The sequence below is a fragment of the Chiloscyllium plagiosum genome, chromosome 30 (assembly GCF_004010195.1).
Source record: "Chiloscyllium plagiosum isolate BGI_BamShark_2017 chromosome 30, ASM401019v2, whole genome shotgun sequence".
In the NCBI taxonomy this organism is placed as follows: domain Eukaryota; kingdom Metazoa; phylum Chordata; class Chondrichthyes; order Orectolobiformes; family Hemiscylliidae; genus Chiloscyllium; species Chiloscyllium plagiosum.
Genome location: NC_057739.1, coordinates 44918248 through 44935644, shown reverse-complemented (window position 1 = coordinate 44935644; position 17397 = coordinate 44918248). Strand labels below are relative to the sequence as shown.

Sequence of the window (17397 nt, the reverse complement as noted above, 5' to 3'; positions counted from 1 at the left end):
TCAATGTGACACCTTCATTTCCCAAACAAGTCAACCTTCTCATTGTTGGTGCTTAGAGCTGATTTACATATGAGAAGTCAGAGAGACAAAGAGCACAGACTCTGTGCTTGATTGTAGCTGAATCAGTTGAACTGGGTCGTTTGGAGGTGGTGTGAAAGTCTATTAGAATTGTAGCAAGGATGAAGGTCTATCATTAGGAAAGATGTCAGAATGAGAGAGAGAAGTTAAGAACTGATGTTTAAAATTGGGGGTAGTCACCAAAGGACAAATCCAGGTTCTAGGCACATGGTTTGAATCCCACTACAGCAAATGGTGAAATCTAAATTCAATAAAATTCTTGAATGAAAAGGTGGACAAAGTGCGAGTATGTAAGTAGCAAACCAGTTATATTTTTATAACTAAAGTCCTTCAGCGGAGGAAATCTGCTATCCTGACCTGGTTTGGCCTATATGTGATTGATTCCAATCTGCCCTCTGGGCAATAACTGTTGGCCTAGCCAGTGACACCACAAATAAAAAATAGTAAAGGGCAGAATGCATTTATATGCTGTAAGATTCTGAGTAACTAATTCACCCAGTTCCCTTTAACTAGAGCACTGTTGGCACTGATTAGAGGTCCTTTGACAGTTGCACAAATGTAGCATCACGTCAGTCTGTCCTACTCCTTCAGCCAGTAGAACAAACCAGGTGGGCAAAAGCTTAGTGCCCATCTCCTCAATTCATTTTCCACAACAGTTTAGGCCAAAATCATGCACTAACCGTTGGCCAAAACAAACATCAGCCTCTCCCAGAGGAAGGGCGTGGGATATATACTGCAGCAGCTCAAAGCTACAGGAAGATTCAAGAATGACTGGTGTCTGTAATTTGAAGATCAAACTGTATTGATTCTGCATAACACCTTGTCGTGCAAAGCTATTCTCCTCTGCTTAAAAGATGAACTATTTCATTCGATGTAGATTACACACAGACTCCAGTGACTTGCTGTAAAACCAAACTGCTCCCCTGGACCAGTTTATCTAAGACCCGTGTGCAAATATAGGACACCAGACCCCAAACATAGGCATGCAGGTAGGACTCTCACTCTCCAATGTATTCACAGCAGAGAGGCCACTCATTTAGAAACACTTGCACACTATGGAGATGGAATATTAATTGGTTTTGCCACAACTGGGATGCGAATTATGTGCGACTAAACCATTGATATCTACTGGTTGCAAAATTCACACATTTAAAAGTCAGTCTGAAGTATGCAATAGAAAACAGGCACCAAGGCTTAAAATTACATGGCACAGATAGAGTTTGGACAAATAAACAGCCAACTGTTCTCACAGAAATGGTCAGTACTTATCTGCTTATTACAGAGAGTGTGAAAACTGCTCTGGCAACTTAGCACAGATAGGCACCTCGTGGCTGTGGTATTCAGCCAGGATAATCTCATTATCGTAGAAGGTTGGAAAATATATGTACCATACGGTGAGTGGTTCACTTTAGATTCGACCACCCTTCACAACTGAATAATCTTTTAACATCAGACATTGAAACAAACATACAAAAATTAAAATGAAAGGCATTTTTATATCACAACATTAGGACACCTTTACTCTTCACAGCCAACAAATTACTTCAGAATGAAAAGTGGAACTCGGTTTAACGTCTCATCTGAAAGACATCCCCTCTATATTGCCCAGAGAGTCGACTAAGAGTCTGCATTCACGTTTCTGCGGTGAGACTTCAACCCATGGCTTTCTGACTCAAGTGGCAAGAATGCTACCATCTGAGTCATGGCAGATGCCTTAAAGAAATACCCATTCAAGACAAGATCACAGTGTTGGCAGCACAAAGAGCTCAGCACCCCACTAAAGTGAGAAACTACTTTCCCAAGCTCCAAGTATCAGCTGATCGGTTTCCAACTGGGTTCTAAAGTAAATATAAACAGTTTGAATGTGTACAGATCCTGGGATGAAGCAGTCAAACAGCAGAAACAAAGTAGTCTTGGACACGAAACAGAGAGATGAAACAGTCAGTCATCGACCCACGGCCTCTTTTCCAAACTCCATCTCCCACAACACCAGAGTTCAAAGAAAGTTTACAAATAGCAAGAAACAGCATTAAAAGATACTGTGCACCATATAAGGCAATCACATAGTGAACACCACACTAACAGAATACAAGAAGCCAGTCTACAAAACCGTGCTACATCTAGAGGAAGCACTTTTCAGAATAGCCCTTCATTGTGTACCTGAATAGCAATTACTTTTAGATCTACGTTGTTGAAGTTGAGACAAAAAAAAGGAACATTTACAGATAGCAGACACATTCCTCACTATGCAGTGAGAAGAGTTGATTAGTCAACCAATCTCGAATGATCACAGCTTTAAAAAAAAGTCACATCAGACCAGGATAGATTTTACAAATCTTTTTAAAAAGAAAAATTTGATGGGGCCCCATCATCCTCTTCCTTTCCACTTCCCCATTTGTGCTCCTGAAGTACTGCTCAGTGAGCTAGTGGGATTAATCCCCACAATACATAATTCGTAAAACCTACCCAATAGTGTCCTGGATATTATTTGCTCTGAGTTGAACTCCCAAACATGAAATAATTTGCCTGCATTTAAAATTAAATGGTTTCATGGAAACAAAAAAAAGCTGCACTTTGATTGGGCTGTGGAGAAACACAGTTTTAATACTGATCCTACACCTATGAACAGCGGGAATATTCCACGGGACGTGGAGCCAGTCTGTCTAGGGTGGGACAGCACTGTGCCACTAACCAGCAGCAAGGGTTACAAGGTTTAAAAAAAAAGCAGCAATCTAAAGGTTTCAGTATTGTCTCACTTCAATAAATATTGACAAGATACAATTTCTATACTGAAACTGCTAGAAATCTGAAAGGAGAAAAGGCAGAATATGCACCAAGCTGCAAGACCAGCCTGTTGCTACTCTGTCAGATGCTGACAGACATACTGGAATTACCAGCATTTTCTGTTCTCATTCCAGTATTTCCCTACAATCGTATCTTTTTTGCAATAAAGCTGAGCGAGCTTGCAAACCCAATTTATAGATAAACTTCCTGTTAACGAGGACCAGTGATGTACAGAAAACAGCACTCAGCACCCAGTTAGTAGCATCAGACACTAGTGGTTATTTTCTGTAAAGCACTGATTACCACCCTGTACTGTAGGTCAGCCAACATCTACATGATTGTGGATACATTTCAAACTATTTGGATTGCCATACTTTGGCTGCACTTATTATTTTGGTGACAGACATGATTCCAGTCCTATTATTTCCAAATACAAAATAATTACTGCTACAAACTCACAAAAGGAAAAGGATCAGGACACTGACTGTAAAAAGAAACCACCAGAAGCAATGCAGGGTCCACAGACACTCGACTAGTACTTAAACTTTCAACGTACTAACTACACACAGGAATATGATCAGACACCACGTTCATCACATAACGCTGAAAAGCAACTGTCAGTCAAGAGGGTGAAGCTAAAGAGAACAGGTATATTTTCCCCAATGTGTCAACACTCAATTGGATTTTGAGTTACATGCAATCAATATTAACAGCATATTGCCATACTGAATTAATACATGCTGGATGTAAGAGCAGGAGCACTAGTGACAGATTTCAGGAGAGTCTGACTCTTAATGTCACTACAAATTAAATTGAAAAATGTGTATTGCATAAAAACACATTTCCACTGAGTGGCAGTTTCCACAACTAAACATTCTTATTTCCCCATTCCAACATCCAGTCATGGGCTTAACCCTGAACAATTACAGACACAGCTTCACCGCTGCCCAGTGCCATACTCTGAACAATTACACAGATACAGCTCCATACTCTGAAGACCAATTGCCATCAGGCTTTTCAGCTTTGGGAGCATCACAGCTGGACCCAATCCTCAACCAACATTCACATGCTCTTTTCTAAAGCAGTCACTGACCAAGGAATGGCACCTTGATAAATCTTATCTCTGCCTCCCACTCTCAATTCAAGAACTGTAGAAATCATTGTCCTATTTCCCAGTGACCAACTCAGCACTGGACCCAGGACTCTCCCTGTACCCTCTGTGCAGGACCAACAATCTCAGGCTGCATCCAGGCATTCACATCAGACACAGATCCATGTTTTGAGTCCATGATTGCAGCACAAAGCCAGTTTGTCGCATCACAACCAGGCAATCATATGATTCACTGGGGTTTTACGTACAGAAACATCATTCCCCCACCTTCCACATGAAATAAAACTATTAGACATTAGGTTTAGATTTATTCCTCTGATCTTAGTGTGAAATTAATGTACTTGAGCTTATTGGTTAGCAAGCAGAGAAGCACCAATATATATAAACAATAAAGTAAAGTAAACCGGGAAGCCAATACTGCATGTAGATAGGGGAAGACATTTCTCCAATCTGAAGAGCTTTGTTAATCCTAAACAAAACCTCAAACTGTTTTGAAATTTAAAACTAAAACTTTAGCTTGTGGTGTGATAATTTTGGCAAGTTTAAGCTCACCACCTTCACTGGCAACCAATGAAACAGTGCACAAAACTAAGGGCTTGCATACAAAATCCAACTGTTATGCCTATACAACTGAAGAAAAAACACACACAGCTTTCTAGAACTGAAGTCTATGCTCTATCCACACAAGCAAAACCACCCTGTTATATAGCATGGTTTCTGTTTTAAACAATTTCAGGCACCTTCAATTCCAAATATTTATTTAAAACAAGAAATGTTACAAGTAATTAAATCTAAAATCAAAAATCAGGAGTCATTTTATAGTCGTGTATGGAATGTAAAAACTAAAAATTGTGATTGTGTCCAAATACAACAAATAAAGCATCAATAACCTGCCTTGGGTTTAAAAAAAGAACATTCACTTGTAATGAGCAGGACAATCAGGTAATTTCCCTGTAATTTCAGTCACTGCAACATTCTCTCGGAATGCTCATGCTCAGTACAACCACCTCAAAACAATTTGCATCCTCTATAATACTGGGGCTTCACAACCGGAGTCAATCCAAACGTGCAAAGGGCTCAGGGAAGCACAGCACTGTGTTACAATACGGTGGGAACAGGAATAGAACATAGAAGAATACAGCGCAGTACAGGCCCTTCGGCCCTCGATGTTGCGCCGGTCCAAGCCCACCTAACCTACACTAGCCCACTGTCCTCCATATGCCTATCCAATGCCCGTTTAAATGCCCATAATGAGGGAGAGTCCACCACTGCTACTGGCAGGGCATTCCACGAACTCACGACTCGCTGAGTAAAGAACCTACCCCTAACATCTGTCCTATACCTACCACCCCTTAATTTAAAGCTATGCCCCCTTGTAATAGCTGACGCCATACGTGGAAAAAGATTCTCACTGTCGACCCTATCTAAACCCTAATCATCTTGTAAATGTGGTCAGCTCCCCCACTGCAGCCCTTGCCATTTGGTCCAATTTACAGATCCTATTCCTGGTGTGTATCCTGCAGTAATATTCCACTAAACTGACAACTAAAGCAGGACCTGACATCCCCCTCGAGGTCTCACTAAAATTAAGACATTGAGACAACTAGAAGCTCCTCTTCTCTGTAATTTAACACACTGCATTAGCAAGTGAATGTTACACATTCACACACAAGCCTCCCACAACGGAACCCAAGAGCAGACATATTATTACATTAGTCACTCTTGGGTATTAAGATTAGCATAATGCTTTGTGGTAAACTCTCAATTTAAATGTCAAGAGTATCTAGGCAGGTTTCATGTTTGTATCACGCGCTATTCTGGTCAATGTGATCAATGCTTTTGTTGCGCAGGGGCTAAATGGAATACAGAAACTTTTATTAAACCCACAGAAAAAATTTAATTCCTGTAATATCACAACATAAGACAGTCAGTCACTTTGTTATTCTGGGAATATAGCTAAGCACAGAGGGAGCTAAGAGGGGTGCCAGGTTGATTTATTTCAAGGTGGCCACACATGCATTCAGATCAAAAGCTAACAACATCTGTGTGGTAGGAGAACAACTGCTTTCCATGCCAGGGTAGTACAGCCTGCTGAACGGACATCATATACAACCAAAGACCTTGTTTTAGTTCAGTGTTTTTAACTCTGACTTCAGAACTAATACAAACATCCAACCTCCAGCCCAAAATAAACTTTCCCACCTCTAACAATTCCACCACCTTTCCACAGGCAGCCATTCAGGCAATTGCAGAAGTGAGATCATCTAACATCAAGCACTGAGGAATCAGAGAGAACCCACATGTCTCCAACACTCCACTGCTACCACAAGACCTGGCTAGACTTACTTAACAACCACCCAGACTCGAGATAAGGGACCATTTCCTAAATGCACATCACCTGACTTGCAGTTTGTACAAATGGCCGTTTTTTTTGACAAAGTTCAAACAAAAACGGCCAGAAAAAGAAGTTGACAGAGCAATAGAGAGAGAGCACGCGCAAAAGGGTTTGGCAATCCTCATGTCAAAATGGCTCACCCTCACTGATCCAGAAGATGAAATAAACTATTTCTTTTCGGAAACAAATAGATCAAACAACTGTTTCATTAGAAAGATTTCTTAAACCAGCCGAGTTGTTAGTTGTAACTGTAACCGACAAGAAGAATAAAAACCAGTTTTTCCACTCGCATCACTAGTGTTTTTTAATGTAAAAAACTAATTTATTTTTTCTAAAGTGCAACATGATCCCTTATAGTTTGCTCTTGCTGCTACAGATGTGATCCTAGCAAGTCAGATACCTGACTGACAATTCACAAACATCTCTGTCCTCCAATCTAACCATTTGTTTAAAAGTCAGTAGCGTAGAAATGCCACTTTTTTTTTTTTGCAAAATATCACACCACTACCATTGATCCTTGCCTTTCCTATCACCTCTTACTAAACTGAAAACCAAATTCCTGAATCAGATGCAATAATATCACATTTCACTGGCACCATGTGAACGGACTTTGTTTAAACCGGTTCAGTCCAGCGTTCACAAGTCTAACATGCAGTAGAAAGCTAACAGCAAGATGTGTCAACACTGACTGCTGTCACGGGGTGGGGGGGGGGGGTTTGGGGGTTGGGAGGGGGTGTCTAGGCTTCCAGTGTATGCCTCAGCTTGCCTCAACTGTCTGCAAACATAACAATTATTTTTTTTTTAAAAAAGAACGTTTCTTCGTGTTGTTGGTTTCTGTTTCATTTCCTTCCAGGGCTCACTCCATAGTCCTGTCCCACCCCCAGTAAAAGCAGCCAACTTCACTTCACTGCATCTTGGTCCCCAGCTTCCGTTGTCTGTTTCTGGAGGCAAGGACAAAGGACAAAAAGAAAGGTTTACATTCCAGCGGAGGAAACTCGGATTTTGTTAAAGTTACAATACTGACGGGAATTTCAGACAGTGAGATAAAGCAGATTATATTTTCTTAAAAATTCAAGCAAATTAAGTAATACGTTAAGGGAACAATAGATTCTTCTTACCATCAGTCCCCACCCACCAACTCCAGTAGAAAAGCACTGGATAACAATGATAACTTGAATTTAAATAACATTCAACATAGTGCACTTCAGAGAGGTTTAACAAGACAACGGGCTTCACCAACAAGCCACAACACTAGGTGCTTGGTTGGATGACCAAAATCTTGGTCAAGATTCAATGATCATTTTTCATCAGAAAGTGAGGAGGGAACAAATTGCAGCATCCAAAAGCTAAGTGGCTGAAGACACCGCTGGGGTGACACAAACTGGGAAATGAGGTGCTGTATCACAAACTGGGTTTTACCACAATTTGTAGATAAATCACTAGCCAAATTCAGCCTTTCTCCTTTTACTCCCAGCAAGGAATAGAGTTCAGTCATGTGCCTATTTAGCAGACATGACATGAAATGCACGATTGGTTTTGGGAGCCCAGACTGTTCAAATGGTGGCGGTGAGGTGGGGCAGGCGAGTGAGTGAGGTAAGCCAAGGAGAAGCACAAAGCCCCAGTGGGTGCAACAATACTACAATGAAACACAAAGAGGAAAAGCTCCATGTACTCTTTAAACAAAGCTCTCCCGACACTTTTATACCAAACATAAAGCACTCCCCCCCCCCCCCCCCCAAACACTATCCCCATGAAACACTCCCAGGGTAGGGACTGCACAGGGTTATAGAGTAAAGCTCCCTCTACACCATCCATCAAACACTCCCAGGACAGGGATAGCACAGAGTTCGATAATAATTGGTTGACTCAAGAGTTGAGAATTCTTAACCATCCTGCCGAAACAGACCTGTGGAGTTTGAGGTGGGCAAATAGAAATGCTGACAGTGGCAATCAGTTTCAGTGTCCATTAGACATCTAGCTAGCCAAAAGAAAAGTGACCCTTTCTTTGCCATGGAGGATGGTGAAATTTTAATTTGATTAAAATCTAGAATTAAAAAAGTTAGCCTAAAGATGATGACGTAACTGCTGTTGATTGTCATAAAAACCCATCTGGTTCTCTAATGCCCTTTAGGGAGGGGTATCTTACCTGGTCTGGCCTACACGTGATTCCAGACCCACAGCAATGGGGTTTACTCTTAACTGCCCTTCAGGGAGTAAATGCTGGCCCAGTCAGTGATCTCCATGAACAAATAAAAATTACATGCAAGTAAAGGGAGGAGCTTCTATTTCAGAACTAAAATTACACAACTTACCGTGCTTCTGACCTTGTAACCGTGTACTCAAACCACAGGATGTTTGGAATCAGACTTGTGTCCCGTATCAGGAAGAATTCCGAGACTGGCCTGAATCAATGAAAAAAGTGTAGTTAAAGACTTGTTTAAATCACCACTTGGAGATGCCAATGTTAGACTGGGATGTACAAAGTTAAAAAAAAAAAATCACACAACACCAGGTTATAGTCCAACAGGTTTAACTGGAAGCACCAGCTTTCAGAGTGCTGCTCCGAAACCACGTGAAGGAGCAGCCCACCGAAAACTGGTGCTTCCAAGTAAACCTGTTGGACTATAACGTGGTGTTGTGTGATTTTTAACTTAAATCACCACGGTTAACATTAGTGCAAAGTGCAGCAGAACTGAAGCAGTCAGTCCCAAATGAAAACCTGCACCCAAAACATTAACACAGCTTTTGCTTTCAGGTGCTAAAACCGCCAAGATTTTTGAAACAAAATCAAGGTATTTTTCATGGGATCAGTGGTTTCACAATCGAAGGGGTGGAATGTTTGAGGTCAGTAGCATTGAGAAACAATTTGAACCCAGTCCCTATAAAATTCCCAAAGAAAGAGCTAAACAAACACATGCTAGTGAAGGATTATGTTTGAAAAATGTTTTTAAATGTTTACATTTCCCAATGTAATCATGATTTCAGAACTGCAACTCTATAATGAAGTACAAATGGCTTAAATTAAAAGTGTTTATTTCCCCTTTTCAATGTGGTGTGTAGGACACTCACCATGAAGCTATCCTGGGGAATAGCGGTGTTAGTACCTCTTGTGTAAAGAGAAACCAGATTGCTCCCATGATGGCACCTGCTATAACTCCATATATCACTTGGCTCCAGGAATGGTACATCAAATAGACTCTACAAAAATAAACACACGTCATTAAGAATATAGGAGCTGGGGTGGGCCATTCGGCCCTTCGAGCCTGCTCTGCTATTCAATACGATTATGGCAGCTCTCCCAACTCAGTTCCCTATTGCCACTTTTTCCCACATCCTTTGATCCCTTCAGCTCTAAGAATATCTCTCTATCTTGTAAATATTCAACGTTTTAGCCACAACCATTTTCTGTGGCAGAGAATTCCACAGGCTCCCCACTCTCCTCATCTCAGTCTGAAATGGCCTGCCTTGTATCCTTCGGCCATGACACCTACTTTTGGATTCCTTGGTCATTGGGAATATCTTTCCTGTGTTTACCCTGTCCCATCCTGTTATTCTTTTATAGGTTTACACAACACAAAAGAAGGCCATTCAGCCCATTATACCTGCACGGTCTCTTTCAAACAGCTACACAATTAGTTCCATTGCTTTGCTCTTTCCCCATACCTCTTCAAATCTTACCACATCAACTATTCCTCCAAGTCCTTTGCAAGTTCCTAATGAATTTACTTACACCAGCCTTTCAAGCAGAGCTTTTCAGACGGCGAGGACATGATTTACGAAAATCTCTCATCGCTGCACCCCCCCCCCCCCCAATGTTCTGCCATCAAGGACGGTCACATGTGGTAATAACAAAACTTTATCTTGAAGATATCAACAATTCCACAGGCATGAACAACCCTCTAGGGCCTTGGTCTAGGGATATTGATACTACCGAATGCATGGATTGCAAGCCACAAGTTACTGATAATTGCATATTTTAAAATGCATTGTGGGGTCTGTCACCCTCCAGACTGCACACTCTGCTACTTAAGCCAAAAGAAATCTTAAGACTAAGGACAGTGAGAACGTTGGGAACTCCTGACTGAGAGGATGACTCTCCACAACTCCTCGCCTGCTCCCTCAGTTAGCAATTAAACTCTGAACGACACAGGGCTGAGCTTACTTCACAATAGACTTTGTGGCCTACAGGAGATGCCAATACATCATAGCCACAGAATCATACATTGACCACCATGCGGTTTAAAATCTTTCCCCATAGAAAATAGTGCAATATCCATCTCATTATGAGCAGCCCCATAAAGAATCTGAAGGAGAAGCAGCATTTACCTACCTACTATATGAGACAAGGAAGGCCACAGCCAGCAGACATATGGATAAAATGTGCCTCCACAACAGATCTAAACATCTAGCATTGTTCGTTTGATGCATTCTGAGAAAAGGAACAAACATATTTATTTTAAATAAATGTTGAAATTCTTCAGCCCCAAGATTTAAAACAACATGTATTACAGTGGCTTCAACATTGTTAGAAAGCATTCCAAATCACTCCACGCGAGTGCTATTAAGAAAATCTGACTCCAAGTCACGTAAGCATGTGTTAGGACTGGTGGCCATAGGCTCAATTTAAAAAATGAGTTTTGAGGAGGAATTGAATGGAGGAGAGTGAGATAGAGGTTTTAAGGTGAGCATTCCAAGGCTGAGGCAGCTGTAAGTAGTAAAGCCATTAAAATCAGGGATGCTCTAAAGGTCAGCATTGGAGGAACACAAATTTTGGAGGGTTGTAGAGCTGTGGTCAGTTCCAGAGATAAGTGAAGATGAGGTCATAGAAAGTTTTAAAACAAGGACAATTTTCTGAAGATCAGGTAGGTCAGTGGGCACAGGCACTGTCCAATCAATCTGCATGTTTTTGACACACCAGATGAGACTTGGCCCTGACTTCATGACTCCCAGGAACTCTCCTGTATCTCATCCTGGAACCTATGCCACACAGAGGGCAAAGTAAGGCATGTCACCAAACTAACTGCTTACCCCAATCATAACCTTCTAAACCTATTGGTAGAGTACCATATCTAGTGGATGTCACTCACTGTCAACAGGTTTGCTCCCACTCCCACCATCGCTTCATTCCTAGCTGAGGGATGTTAACATGAGGTCAGTTACTCAGCAAAGACCAGAAACCAAAGTTAAGGACCTCTGTGCATCACTCATCAATGCCATTACCAGTATTTATCTGCTAGGCAATGATGATCCTATTAGGCACTTAGTAAATACTGCAACGACTAATCATTCAGTATTACATTAAAAAACCTACATATGCATGAGCTTCCTGTCATACTTTCCCAATATAAATTGCTAGACCAACATTTATAATGGAAACTGCTCATGTAAACTCATCATGCAGTAACTTCACTCTCGCCATTAATAATGCAGGAACACTCCAGCTTGCACTGCAAAGTAAAATGCCTGCTCTCGAAGCAACATTAAGCGACAGCGGGTTTTGTCAGAGTATTCTGTTAAAAACCAAGGACAGAATGCATAAATTTAAAATGGGACCTGAATTATGTTTGCACACAGGGATCCAAACATCTTGCACATTCTGATTGGAGAAGTACACTTAAGAGTTCCATTGCTGTATATAGAAGCACAGGGTATCACTGTTCATAAATATCAGTGCAGAGGAGGGAGGAAATTCAGTCCATTTAGCTCTCCTTGCCTTAGAAATTTATGCATTCCCTCAGAGTCATACACCATGGAAACAGACCCTTTGGTCCAACTCACCCATGCTGACCATAATCCCAAACTAAATTAAAGTTTGGGTGAAGATTTGTAGCTCGGGTGCTCATTGTTGTATGCAAGGACTGCACAAAACACTATATAGGACAAACAGGAAGACAGCTAACGATCTGCATCCACGAACATCAACTAGCCACGAAACAACATGACCAGCTATCCTTAGTAGCCACACACGCAGACAACAAGCAACATGAATTCGACTGGGACAACACTACCATTATAGGGCAAGCCAAACAAAGAACAGCCAGGGAATTCCTAGAAGCTTGGCACTCATCCGCAAACTCCATCAACAAACACATCGACCTGGACCCAATATACCGGCCACTACAGCGGACAGGTGAAACTGACAATCGGAAGCGGCAGGGACAGGCCACTATAAATGCCGGAGGAAACACCACAGAAGCGCTTCACAGGAGGCTCCCAAGCACTGAGGATGTCACCAAGACAGGGGACGAAACGTTTGCAACAACAATTTCCAGCTTGGCGAACAGAACCACAACCACCAAACTAAATTAGTTGAATTTGCCTGTATTTGGCCCACATTCCCCTAAACCATTCCTAGCATGTACTTGCCCAAACGTCTTTTAAGTGTTGTAACTGTATCTGCCTCTTTCCTCTTAATAAAATCCTCTGAAAGTAAAACATATCGCAGGACAATAAATTCTCAACACCAAGACCGAATAATAGCCGGTATTGGAATTTGTAATACTGGCTGCATCCAAAACACAATGTTAAGACCCATTATTCCCCTCTTGCCATCCAATAGCCTCAAGAGTTGTCAGTTTTTGGCTTCACCCCCCAACACAGAGCTTATTCCAAAGCACAAATTACTCCCTTGCATCCAGGGGTTATTATGTCCTGCTGCAATGATTTAAGTTAAAACAAAGCAGAGGATTACATTTTTGTTGAATATTAGAGAACAGTAGGTCACTTTGGCCCATTCTGCCCCACTGGCACTTTCAAAGAGCTACCTAATTAGTTTGACTTCTCTGTTCTTCCACCATGACCTTTTACATTTACACTTTTACTTTCTAAAGTACTTATCCAATTTCCTTGTAAAGGTTGCTAACGAGTCTACGTCCGCCTTCCCTTCAGGCAGTACACTCCATGTCGCTTTAACTTACTTTGTGAAAAATAATTCTCACCTCCCCTCTGGCTCCACTGGCACTCTGACAATTCGGTTGTCTGGTTACCAACCCTCCCATCAGTGAAAGTTTCTCCCTATTTAATCAATCCCCTATTCTGAATCGCTTTATACAAAGGATCTTTGTATTAATACTCACTGTTTCTTAGGTTGTGGGTATTATTGGCAAGACCAACACATGTTGTTCTGAAATGGAATGGCTTGTTCAACCACTTCAGAGGCAGCTAAGGGTCAAACACACTGCTGGGAGTCTGGAGTCACATGCAGGCCAATTGGTTAAGGACAACAGATTTCCTTTCCTAAAGATCAGTAATGGACCAGATGGGGTTTGTTTTTTTTTTACAACAATCGGTGGTAGATTCATGGTCACCAGTAGCCTTCACTGGACAGTCTTCCAAATCTAGATTTTATTAGCTGTATTTAAATTCCACCAGCTCACGTGGTAGGCTGTGTACCATGTCCCCAAGGCCCTGGCTTCTGGATTATTAGTCCCATAACAGTACTAGCAGGAGATCATCTCCCCTATTTATAACTTACATGAATGAAGAGTTCAAGTATTTCTAGCCTTCAAACATAGTGTAATAGTGAACCACAAACAGACCCAGGAGTCATACATACCTTAAATAAAGGAAAAGGAGGGAGTAGATGGAAAAGAACCAAATGAACTGGGAATGGCTTGAGGGCATCCCGTACTCTGTAAACAAGTTACTGTGACCACCTGCAAGAAAGAGCAACATTTACAAATTTTGAGAGAACAGAACCTCCCAGATGAGCTGAAAGTTCCTCGTGGGTTAGACAGGTTCATCCATAAGAAACACAAACAAATCACTCAATATCTGCAACTCGATATCATCATGGTTGATCTGCTGCTTCAACCTCTCATTCCCATCCACTCCGAGAAATCAATCATTTGTCTTCAGGACAATGTGGGAAGAACCCACCATTCCACAGTGATTGATGGGAACGAGGTACTTAAGGGATCGAACTTGAAAATGCTCAGGAGGTTTGGCAGCAGAGAGAGAGAAACCCAAGATAACACTTCAGGCCCCAATATTTCAATTCTGCATGAAACTTTAACCAAGTTTCTCTCTCCACAGATTCTGGGGGACTCTGTCAGTACTTCAGCAGTTTTGGTTTTATTTACAGTTTCACAGTACTTTGCTTTTCTGTGGAGGAGTGATGGAAGTATATTCATATTTGCAATCTTTCAGAGATTAATCATCATCTTTTGATGAAAAGGTCAAGTCAATCTGCAATCTCTTCATTCTGATTTTACAGAATCCTCTTCTTCTACACCAGATTCCAGGCAATAACGGAAAAAATACATCCCAGCTGCCAACTGCCTGAGAACACACAGGGCATTCATAGAGCTATCTTTCTCTACTAAACGTGAACACAGTGTGTTTAGTGACTTTGATTGTAAATTACGCCATCATGAAATCCCAACCACAGCTATTCTGACCACAAGGAGCAGACTGCTGACAGTATTGTCTATTTACAATGAGTCAGGAATGCTGTCAGATTGAAGGCAGTCAGCTCCAGCTGCATACATTATTCCAAGAGGTGACAGACATTCTAAAGTCCGAAGTGTACTACAGAATTAATCAAAGAAGTATTTACTGCAGCCAACTCCCTGTGCTTGAAGTTTACCAAACTGATTCCTGGGATGGCAGAACTGACATTTGAGGAGATATTGAGTCAGTTAGGATTCTATTCACTGGAGTTTAGAAGAATGAGAGGGGATCTCATAGAAATCAATACAATTCCAGCAGGACTACACAAGTTAGACGCAGGGAGGATTTTCCCAATGGTGGGGGAATCCACAAGGTGTCATAGTTTAAGGATAAGGGGTAAACCTTTCAGAACTGGGATATGGAGAAAGGTCTACACCAGAGTGGTGAGCCTGTGCAGTTCATTACCACAGGATGTGGTCGAGGCCAAAACATTGTATGTTTTCAAGGAAGGGCACAATTAAGGTATTGAAGTCGATGATCAGCCACGAACATATTAAATGGTGAAACGGGTAGGTGTGGGGGGGGTGTGTATGTACTAGCCGACTCCAGCACCTACCTTCCATTTTCTATGTACTGTTGTAACAGAAACAGCCCATTTGTCAATAGTGCTGAACTTCCATTGGGTTTCTGTTCAGAAAACAGCTTGGCTTTTGTTTTAGTTTCTTTAGCCTTTTATTTTTCAGTTCTAGTCTCTCTGACAACAGCTGGAAGTAATAGCAAACCCAGAGAAATCCAGCATCTCATCATCACATTGCTACTACTACCACTATTGCCAGCATGGTAACAGTACAGCTTCTAAAGAGGCACGCCAGCCACCTTCCACCAGGAAATTACCAGCACCAAGAAATCTTTACTGCAAGCTGAAATGACATTAGGCAATATCTCAGTAGAGGATTAAATCCTGTTTCATTACCTTGCTAATGTATTTTTACTTGACCAACAAATACAGATTGCAAAAGTTCACAGAATAACTAAAGCAGATAGTAGATAACAGAACAGTCACATCAAACTTTATCAGGGAAATGAGTCTCAGATTAATCCTATTCCAATACCATCTGCATCTCTGGAGGTTCTCTGTTACAATATATATGCTGTTTTTAAAACATAATTAAAAACGTGAAAACTGGAAGTACCATAAATCCTGATCTGCAATTTAATCGGGAAAGAGTCATAGAGATGTACAGCACAGAAACAGACCCTTCGGTCCAACCCGTCCATGCCGACCCCAGATATTCCAACCCAATCTAGTCCCACCTGCCAGCACCCGGCCCATATCCCTCCAAACCCTTCCTATTCATATACCCATCCAAATGCCTCTTAAATGTTGTAATTGTACCAGTCTCCACCACATCCTCTGGCAGCTCGTTCCATACACGTACCACCCTCTGCATGAAAAAGGTTGCCCCTTAGGTCTCTTTTATATCTTTCCCATCTCACCCTAAACTTATGCCCTCTAGTTCTGGACTCCCCAACCCCAGGGAAAAGACTTTGCCTATTTATCCTATCCATGCCCATCATAATTTTGTAAACCCCTCAGCCTCCGAGGCTCCAGGGAAAACAGCCCCAGCATGTGCAGCTTCTCCCTGGAGCTCAAATCCTCCAGCCCCGGCAACATCCTTGTAAATCTTTTCTGAACCTTTTCAAGTTTTACAACATCCTTCTGATAGGAAGATCAGAATTGCACACAATATTCCAACAGTGGCCTAACCAATGTCCTATACAGCCACAACATGACCTCCCAACTCCTGCACTCAATACTCTGACCAATAAAGGAAAGCATACCAAACGCCTTCTTCACTATCCTATCTACCTGCAACTCCACTTTCAAGGAGCTATGAACCTGCACTCCAAGGTCTCTTTGTTCAGCAACACTCCCTAGGACCTTACCATTAAGTGTTTAAGTCCTGCTAAGATTTGCTTTCCCAAAATGCAGCACCTCGATGGAGTTTAATTTTATCTAAATTAAACTCCATCGGCCACTTCTCAGTCCATTGGCCCATCTGATCAAGATCCTGTTGTACTCAGAGGTAACCTCCTTTGCTGTCCACTACACCTCCAATTTTGGTGTCATCTACAAACTTACTGAAGTTTCCAGATGAAAGGGGTAGCCATGGGCTAAAGCATGGACCCCAGCTATGCCTGTCTCTTTGTTGGCTACATAGAACAGTCCATCTTCCGTTGTTACACCGGCACCACTCCCCACTTCTTCCTCCGCTACACTGATGACTGCATCGGCGCCACTCGTGCTTCCGCAAGGAGGTTGAGCAGTTCATCAGCTTCACCAACACATTCTACCCCAACTTTAAATTCACCTGGACCATCTCTGACACCTCCCTCCCCTTCCTGGACCTCCCCATCTCCATCAATGACAACCGACTCGACACTGACTTTTTTTTTACAAGCTACCTGAATTACACCTCTTCCCATCCTAACTCCTGCAAAAATGCTATCCCATATTCCCAATTTCTCCGCCTCCACCGTATCTGCTTCCAGGAGGATTAGTTCCACCACAGAACACACCAGATGGCCTCCTTCTATAAAGACCGCAATTTCCCTTCCCACATGGTTAAAGATGCCC

The 17397-nt window shown here is 41.9% G+C and overlaps 1 protein-coding gene across 1 annotated transcript in view; it reads right to left on the bottom strand.

The window, feature by feature from the left end:
- Positions 1-6663: 6663 nt before the first annotated feature.
- The window catches only part of dolpp1 (dolichyldiphosphatase 1), a 36246-nt gene continuing 25512 nt past the window's right edge, over positions 6664-17397 (bottom strand). The window contains exons 4-8 of the mRNA XM_043720625.1: positions 13924-14023; positions 10699-10797; positions 9438-9566; positions 8681-8770; positions 6664-7309 (exon numbers count right to left, since the gene is read on the bottom strand). Of these exons, the coding sequence (XP_043576560.1) occupies positions 7273-7309; positions 8681-8770; positions 9438-9566; positions 10699-10797; positions 13924-14023 (455 nt within the window). The 3' untranslated portion in view covers positions 6664-7272. The remainder of the gene's footprint in view (positions 7310-8680; positions 8771-9437; positions 9567-10698; positions 10798-13923; positions 14024-17397) is intronic.